Source organism: Staurois parvus, unplaced genomic scaffold, assembly GCF_062004578.1.
Source record: "Staurois parvus isolate SC_StPar_1 unplaced genomic scaffold, SC_StPar_1.0 ptg000657l, whole genome shotgun sequence".
NCBI lineage: Eukaryota > Metazoa > Chordata > Amphibia > Anura > Ranidae > Staurois > Staurois parvus.
In genome coordinates, this window is record NW_028318453.1 from 2,670,695 (window position 1) to 2,680,391 (window position 9,697).

At 47.5% G+C, this 9,697-nt stretch overlaps 1 protein-coding gene across 3 annotated transcripts in view; it reads right to left on the bottom strand.

Moving 5' to 3' along the window:
* Positions 1–9,013, bottom strand: part of STRN (striatin) — a 151,282-nt gene extending 142,269 nt beyond the window's left edge. For 2 of the 3 annotated variants that reach the window (XM_089694262.1, XM_089694260.1), the window contains exon 1: positions 8,454–9,013. In XM_089694262.1, coding sequence (XP_089550388.1) covers positions 8,454–8,738 — 285 coding nt within the window. In that variant the 5' untranslated portion in view covers positions 8,739–9,013. The remainder of the gene's footprint in view (positions 1–8,453) is intronic. The other variant, XM_089694261.1, reaches the window with a different exon arrangement.
* Positions 9,014–9,697: the final 684 nt, after the last annotated feature.

Consider the following 9,697-nt stretch of genomic DNA (forward strand, 5'->3'; position numbering starts at 1 on the left):
AGTAAGCCAAGTCCCCCCTGTGTCAATTCACTTACCTTTGCTCCGCACGTTCCTCTCGCCGTGTTCCCGCGCCGTTCCGGTCTTCAGGGCGGACTGTGAGAGGAGCCTAGCTCCTCTCACGTTCGTCACGCTGCCCCGCCTACACACATCCTGACAGCCAATCACTGGCTATCAGGATGTGAGTGGCAGCGAGACTGGCCAATCATTGCATTTGAGCGCGCTGCCCTGGCTGTTTTTTTTTTTTGGATCACGCTGCAGAGTCCCTGCCGCCCGAGAGGGAGGGGAGCGGGCGCCTGGCACACAAGAGCCGCATTAAAGCGTGTAAAGAGCCGCATGTGGCTCGCGAGCCGCGGCTTGCCGACCACTGGCCTAGCACTACAGTGAGCTGGAGAGGCAGAGCATAGAGCTGGTGACTGACAGTCACCATTCTTTGCTCAGTGAAGGCTGAGAACTGAGCGATCAGCAGCCATGTGATTGCTCAGTTCTTAATCTTACAGCCGGTGGATGATAGCTGAAGTATCTAGGGGAGTATGTATGTTTATTTTCTTCCAATCCCACACTTCTTTAAACACATTAATCTAGTATTGCTCTACTATGTCAAGTATCTTTTTTGCACCAGAATATCAAGCAATTGAAGATTTCATGCAAGAGTGTCCGGTACTGTCTGGACAGAAGAAAGCACACAGTGAAATGTACCCAGGATAGAAAAGGAGATAAGTACCGTACATTATAAACTGCAATCAGAGAAACAGACCTGAAAAGGCCACATCTGGGTCACCAGAACCTGGGGTATATGTCTTAAATCTGCTACCCACTGCTCAGCAGATCCCCCAGATAAGCCCTGCAGAGAATCACAGCTGACAACACTTGGCATAAAAAAAAAAAAGCAGCTACACAAAACTTGAAGCCTCTACTCCTAAACATAAGTAATCACCATTGCACAAAAGATTTAGTTGGAGGGCTTAACAAACCAGTGGTATCGCTATGGAGGTGCAAACCACACCCGTTTGACACCAGGTCCAGACTGGCCATACGGGGACGTGTACCCTAACCACTGGTCGTGGTGTGTGTCAGCAGCGCGGAGGAGGGCCGCATACAGCGCCGACAGGATGGGCTAGATGGATTCTGATTGGCCAGAGCCAACCATGTGACAGTGCTGCCCAATTAGAATGCCACTTGTCCATACATGCTGAGAAGTACAGATGCCGCAGGGATTTCAAATCTCCAAACCAGTGAAGGGGCATCCCAGCACCTGACAGCAGGAGATCACAGGACACTGAAGTATGGGGAGGATTCAGCACACCTGCAGCCAAGCTCTTCTCTACCTGGCAGCATTTCTCTCCTTTTGACACCCAGCTCTTCTTCTAGGGGGACTCTACTGCCAGAACAGACCATGGCTGCAGCTATAGCCAGCTCTTTCTTCTGACAGAAGAGATAAGCCAAGGAATCCAAAGAGTGACCTCCAATAGACACAGCAGCCCCAGCAAGTATGGCCAGTTCCTGTGTGAGAAGCATTTCCTGGGGGTGATCAGTAAAGTCTGCTTCTGCAGTGGGAGGAAGAGGCTGGATCGGAGAAAACCAGATCAGTGCCCAACAGCTACACTCACTCCATACATCTGTCCCCCCATCCACCCTTCTCTCCTCTTCCATTCATCCACCTATCCATCCATCCTTCCCAGCCCCCATTCATCCAACCAACCTTCCATACATCTGTTCCCCCATCCACCCTTCGTTCCTTCCATTCATCCACCCATTTCTTCATACATCTGCCCCCCATCCACCCTTCGCTCCTTCCATTCATCCACCCATTTCTTCATACATCTGCCCCCCCCCATCCACCCTTCGCTCCTTCCATTCATCCACCCATTTCTTCATACATCTGCCCCCCCCATCCACCCTTCCCTCCTTCCATTTATCTGCCCCTCCATACATCTGTCCCCCCATCCACCCTTCCCTTTCTGGTGACCATACATTATACAAATCAGACAGTATAATCTCCATAAAGCTGGCCCAACACACACAAAAAAATAAATAAATCAGATTGGACTTTAGATTTACTAAAGAAGATTGTACAGAATATGGCCAGCTTAAGGCTCGCCATGCATGTTATGACAGTGCAATTGACTTTGGGTCTTCTGCTTTCAATAGATAACAGACTATTATGCCTGGTGGGCCACAAGTGGATTGATTAGTCTAAAATGCCCGGGCCTATTTTGTGTCCCAGTCCAGGCCTGGATGACTCCATACAGTTGCACTGTGGCAGGCTATGGGGGAGATGTGTGCCAATGCACTAGCCTGTCAAGTGCCCTACTGCTTGCCCTGCTTTCACTCTGCAGCAGGACAGAAAACTGTGGAAGACGAGGGGGGGGGGGGGGGAGCGGGGAGCTCCACTGCCGCCGATTGCTTCCACACCCCCCAATCCAGTGCCCCCTATCTGCAGGCCCATGGAACGCCATGACGAGTGTCAGCGGGTGGAAAGAGAGAGGCGAGAGGTTCACTTCCCTCCCTTTCTTTGAGTGACCTGGAAGGCAGCGTCCATGACGTCACTTCTGGGTCACGGCTGAAATTTTCCCATCTAGAATAGCTGGGGAAAGATGTATTGCAATGTGGTTTGCATTGTAATACATCTAATGGATCACAAAAGAGAATCTAATGGATTTTAAAAAAGAAAATCTGTCACCAAAAAGTCATCACTTAGGGGACATCCAACCCCCACATATAAACATGTATGAACGTAAATGCACACATAGGGGCAACTACGTGAAAGTGTCGATTACGATACATGTTACATATCGCTGCACACACTGGAGTGAGAGCAATAATTCTAGAACCAGACCTCCTCCGTATCGCTAAAACGATGACCTATAGGGGCTTTTGAAGCATCTATAGAAAATATAGCATACTGAAGTTTGTCTCCATTTCATTTAAGGTTCTATATTCTGAGTATCTATTTACTCTGCACAACCTCGTTCTTATATTTAACCAAAAATTTGGGTCATTTATGGCATGTTTGCCCAAAAACTCACTTTAGTGTGATTTTAACTGAAATTTTGTGTTTCCTAGACCTTTGCAATAATATAGTGTGACAAAAAATTGGAACTACCATTATTTTATTCTCTAGGGTGTCTGCTTTCAGAAAATATAGAATATTTGGGGGTTCTGTGTAATATTCAGGTCTAAAATGATTTTTAAAAGTGTGCAAAAAAAAGCAAAAACAGCTCTGGCAACAAGGGGTTAATTAGAATTTAGTAATGTATTAGACAATGCATTAGCAGCCAAGCAACTAGCATTTTACAAAGAGAACAATGGCAGGCTCCAGGTTTCTCTCAACACAGGTTTCCTGTAGGAAAGCAGTCAAATAACCTGAATATTTTTGTTCAGATTGAAGTGGACTTTACAACAGTAAGGAGCCTATATGCTAAATAATGTGTGAGAATAACACACAGGTATTTATTACCTCTCACAGAGATCACATTTCAACATCTTCTTCCTGGACTGACATGCTGACACGAACATGTAAACCCAGGAGTTCTCACCAGTAACAGTGTCACTAAAACGTACTGGAAAAACATGTATCTGTACATTTTGCTCCACCACTGACTAAAACACTGCAAAATGGTAATTGTCCGCAAAAGGGTGACACAGCTGGTGAGGGAGTGATACATAAGCAAGTGTTAAGTTTGCAGTGCCCCCCCCCCCTCCCATACTGCAAGGATTAAATGCTTGTTAACTCTAGGGGGTAAGGAACAAAGTATAATACTCACCTTCCTCATTCTGGCAGGCTTCCTCCATCTGGGTAATGGGTCCCTCAAAGCCTCTTCTGTCATCAAGTACAATGCACAACCATTCTACTTTATATGTGAAGATGGTGAGGGCCCACCCACATGTCGGAGCAGAGGTGAGCACCAGAGCTTGCTGGAGCGAGGGGGGGGGGGGGGGGGGGATTCCTGTAAAGATGGATTTTTTTTTTTTAAACTCCAGAAGTTTGGTTTCAAATATTTTAAAAGCAAAGTGTCCCCTAAAAAAAAAATCCACATTATTTTGCAGGCAAAAAGTTTACATTTATTATTTGCATTGTACAGGAAAACTCAACTATCAAAGCTCTCTTGGTTCGCTAAAGAACTACAAGCCGCCTGGCACAGTGGAAGACAGGACTTGAAGTTCACTCGTTCACAGATCTCTTTGAATGACTGATGTGGCTGTGTGAGCAGAGCCCTACACAGCTGTGCTTTCTTAAATGTGACAGTGGGTGCAAGAAGAAGATCCCCTGCCTGCTGTCAAAAGGAGGTTTGCTGCTACAAAACAACATGTTACATCCTAAATACGGGTGTAACATGCTAGAAAGGGTGAACTTAATAAAGACCCATTTTCCTTACTTTAAATTTTTTTTAAAAAATTAACTTTTTTCTATTTCAAGGACTGTCCATGCATGATTCTTCAGAGGCTAGCTTACAGCTATTTCACAAGTACATGTCAATTCTTCATGGCTATTCTATGAGCGGTCCTGGGGCTGTGGCAAAAGCTCAGTGAAAAAAAAAATGAAGCTGAAAGCATCAGGCTTCTATACATTGATACATCAGCGTGCACTTTAACATAAGCAATGGGGTGACAATGCTGAGCCTCCATGAATTTACAGTAAGGCGCCTTTCACACATGTAGTCCAATCAGCTATCCTTTGGCAGACAGACTTGTGAACAGAAGTCCGCATCTGCTTACCTCTAAAGGCCCAAAAACAAAACAAAAAAAAAAAATGAAAAAGTCTTTCGATTTAGGTCAGATCAGATGCAGTCTGAGGTAGAAAGATGCAAATAGATTTACATCCAGCCGCCCATAGATCTAATATGTGTCTGGAAAACTCCAGCTTTTAAATATAAGTGAACAGCGAAAGAGCAAGAATGTCACAAAAGTGACATCTGTCCTGTTCTGCTCTAATTCAGCAGAGAATTTGTGTATGGATTCAGGCTGTGTAAAATGGAGCTAAGGCAACGCTGTCACCCCTTAACAGGAAGTTATATACAGAGCCAATACTAACAGGATCACAAAAGTCTACAGTGCAAAGTCATGAACCTCACATGTATTGGAGTCATTTAAATATTTAGCTTCGGGTTTATGGGTACCTTAAGATCTCTAAGGCTAACTATACATTCTGGTTGTATAATCAGCCACGGCACCTCCTGCCTGGAGTTTGAATGTTCTCCCTGTGCCTGCGTGGGTTTCCTCCGGGTGCTCCGGTTTCCTCCCACACTCCAAAGACATGCTGGTAGGTTAATTGGCTCCGGTCTAAATTGTCCCTAGTATGTGTATGTATGAATGCAAGTTAGAGACCTTAGATTGTACGCTCCTTGAGGGTTAGGGACTGATGTGAATGTAGAATATATATGTAAAGCGCTGCATAAATTGACGGTGCTATATAAGTACCTGAAATAAATATAATCTCATTTAGGGCTCATTCGGATGTGCACAGAGTCCTGTCCTCCTCACAGCGCCTCTTTCTTCGGTGTCTGAATCTACTTCGAAGCTGCGTGCAGCAAGTTCACAAAAGTGGATGTGTGTACAGATGCAGCAGTTGCACAGAAAGTTTCATGTCAAAATTTTACATGGCAGGAGCAGATGCACAGACTCTGCGTTCACATTTATGTGCTCGCTCCTGCCCACATCTAATTTTGACATACCACTGCGTCTGCATTTACTTCTATTGGCTGCCTGCATGCAACTCCAAAGTGAACACAGAAGCATCAACAAGCGTGGAGAATGGCACTTAGCACTTGTCTGAATGAACCCTAACGCTGGGCTCACATATGTGCAGGTGGTGCGTCTGCAGATCCGCACGAAAATCCGTGCAGCCGCAGCACCCGCACAGAGGAATGCAGACCCACGGGCGGGTACCATTAATTCTAATGGCACGCCGCCCGCACTGGAAAATGCAACTGTACTGGGAACCGAGGTTCCCATGCGGGCTGCATTCTCAGAAGAAGTGCAGGGACTTCTTTCCTGCGTGTCATGGGGCACGGGAGTCCATTCAAATGAATGGGTTCTCGTGCCCGCGCAAAACACGGCCCGCACAGCCGCATATATATGTGAACTAGGGATTAGGGCTCATTTACGCATTGTGTGGTTACTATTTTTCCCCTCACTGGATAAACTCCAGGTACTACTGAAACAACTGTTTTCTGTGTGCCCTGTTAGCACTGCAATGCAGCCTGGTAGTGCAGTGAGCTGTGGCAAGATGCAGAAATGCTGCACTTTACCACAGTGCACTGGATGGCACTACTTGTCAAAGCACAGCAGCACAGTGCTGCTGAGCGGAGGAATGAAGTGTCACTGTGCACTTTAAATAAAGTTACAAAAAAAGTAAACAGTGTGCCCCTTCACTGCATCCAAAAACTGACAGCTACGTGCACACTAAAATGGAGCATATACTGAGAGGGCAGTGTGAAAAGGCCCATGGATCAACCATAAACTACATAGCAGAAGGTCCTGCCTGGTTTGATACTAAATAAAAAGGAGCATTGAGGTTTTGTCATCTTACCCCCCCCCCCCCCCATCAAACCTGGCTTCGAAATAGTGCGATTTACAGTGAAATCGCATGATTTCAGGTGCGATTTGCAAGACATCTGACACAGATGTCTATGCAAATCGCACCAAAAGTAGTGCATGTACTACTTTAGAAATCTTTGTTAAAAGGTGAACTTATCCTTTCAATAAATAATTCCATCAGATGTGGTTTTATTAACTCCTTCCTGCCTCCTGGCCCTTTATTAGGTTCTGAATGCTGGAAGGCAGAGAAGTGCATTCTGATCATGTGACTGCTGTGGTTGGCAGTCACATGATCGGAAAACTCCTGATTAAGATCCAGTACACACTGGGAGCTTTACATTACCCGCTGGTAACTGTGTTGGGAGCGCCAGTGGAAGACGGGACTTGTATGTATTGTTTACATTAGGGACGAATATATATGTGGCCTCATGGTGTTAAAGCCCACCTGCCAAGAGGCTACATATGTGCATATGGCCAGCAGGAATTGGTTAAAATGATTGTAAACCCTTACATATACTCAGTGAAGTGATTGGCCTCAGGTGATACACAGATTAAACAAAACATCTTACATAAGCTGTACCTGTTCAACTACAACCTTCCCTTCTCTACAGCCATTTAAAGTGCAGAAGTTACAGCTTGTCTGAGCTTTCAGAAAGAAGGGAGTAAAGAGCTGAAGTTACACTCAGGTGATTGGAGAGAAGAGACACACTACCCCTTCACACAGCACACAGGAACAGAGCTGAAGCTGTCAATCGCAGACAGTGTCCTGACATTACCTCCCATCACTTTTTTCCTTTTGGTGTCAGGAAACCTTCCCAGAAGTGACTCATGCAGATAACAGAGGAACAAGGCAGCAGACAGAAGTAACACTTAGACCCCTTGCACACAGGATGGAGTCTGTCCCGTTCAGCTCATAGATCCCCGCTGGCTGGAACAGAGCGAGCAGATGACAGGTCCATGTCCACTCAGTCAGGGCTGTCCTAACAGTATCATGGGCCCCTGGGCAAAGTAATGCACTGGGGCCCCTACCAGCCTGCCCCAATTTACGAACCTACTCTCAAAAAGTAAAGTATAAAAATAGTTGATAAAATTAAACATATATTAGTAGATTTTAAACAATAAGAAAACCTGCCATAAATCAAAGACTGATCAACACACAGGGGGCAGAAGGGCACAGCCCAGGGGGTGTTAGGAGGGCGCAATACTGGGATCAGGAGGGCACAGTACAGGTTCTGGGAAGCTTCCCAGGCCATCCACGGACAGCTTAGTAAAAAAAGTGACTGTCTTGGCAAATCCAGAACAATTGGCAACTAGGATTACCATAGGGCTCCATGCACCTGGGGCCCCTGGGCAGTGCCCATGCATTAAGACATGCCCTACACTCCGTTTCTGCAGAGTGGATATGGACAGAGCCTGCTCTACTGTATGGGCAGCTGGGAGTAAAACAGACTACGCTGTCCATTTACAGCGCACAACCCTCCGATCTGCCTAAACGGAAAAGAACGGGTCCTTCTGGTTTTATGGGGGGGGGGGGGTTAGTGGACCAGAGGTAGGGGAGTGTAAATGGACAAGACATCCGTTTACACCCTCCAGTCCATAGGAGTGAATGTACCATCCGATCGGGTACACCTGAGAAACCAACAGTGGACCTGACTGGAACCGAGGTGTGAAACGGAACTTAATGCTCTGGACTGAGACAAGTACACACTACAGAGGGATGTGCTTTGTTCAGATTTCATGTCTGATGTTTACAATCACTTTAATAGAGAACCGACAGGATATGTGGTCTAGAAAGCCCCGGCTCTCCATAGAGGTTAGGGCAGAAGGTGTACTGAGGGTGTCAGTGGCAGAGATAATAGTCATACATATATAATGAGCTCGGATCTCCAGCTCTGACACATCCCGGTTGTTGTTACCTGCAGCTCGGCTCGCTCCACCTCCCACTGCGCTCTCTCCACCTCGAAGCGGGCCCACTCATGCTGTAGGAAGTGCAGGATCCCCGGGATGCTGTACTGGGCCCTGCCGGCCGCCCCCGTCCCTCCTCCGCCTCCTCCTCCTGCAGCTCCTCCGGCCGCCGAGGCCGCATCAGCAACACCAGCTTCGAATCCCTTCCCGGCTACCCCCGGAGCTCCGGCGGCGGCGGACAGCAGCGAATTGTTATTGTTGTTGAAGAAGACGCCGGGCCCCGCCTGCTCGTCCATGGCAGCCTTCGCAGCAGGGGCCGCGGTGAGCAGCGAGCTGCCGCCGCTGGTTCCTGAGAAGGCGGAAGAGACAGGAAGAAGAGCTCTCCTCACACGGGCGGCTGGGCGGGGAGGGGCTGATTCCGGAGTGACCGCCTGACGTCACATAAGTCCGCTCTATTCTTGCCGTGTGCCGCCGCAACCCCCGGGCTCCGCTGCCGCCCACACTCCAACCGAGACAAGCCGCCGCTTCTGCTACTGCTGCCTGGGCGGGTCTCCTGCCTCTCTGACAGCGGCGCCGTGACGTCACGTAGGGCCAGAAGCCGTCAAGTTAGGAGCCACCCTACCCGCCAACCTTCCTGGATTTTTTTCTTCTTTCTCACAGAACTTTATTCATAGTTGTAAATACATACAATGCTTCAACAAGCAGTGGGGATTGTTAAAGAGGAACTTCACCCTTATCATAAACATTGCAACAAAGGCACCTTTACAAATGTTTAGTAATGGCAATCTGCTAACAGATACTTACAGATAATCACAGGCTATTTATGCTTTGCAAACTTTTTTTCCCTCTTCATCCTTTCACTAGTGGAGCAGAGAAGTCCTTCCTTTACTTCCTGGAGGTCTGAGGTAGGAACCTCCCAGGATGCAGCTGTGAGGCCCTGGTTATATCACCAGAGCCTCCAACTGCTTCCTTACATTTGTAACAAAATATGTTTTGGGGGGGAGCAGGCACCTGGTTTTGACCGGTACCCGCTCCCCCACTTCTGGCCAGATTGGCACCATGATCTGAGCCAAAGTTTTGCCCTCCCTCCTTCCCCAGCAGCTTTCTGGGAATTGTCACAGGTCCCAAAAAGCTGCAGAAGCAATCAGTGTAGCACAGCTTGAGCAGTGAGCAGCCGCCTGCCCATAGTTAGTATGCCAGAGCCGGGGACCAAAGCCTGCTGAAGATTGTGGCCGAATGAGGACAGCACTGGATT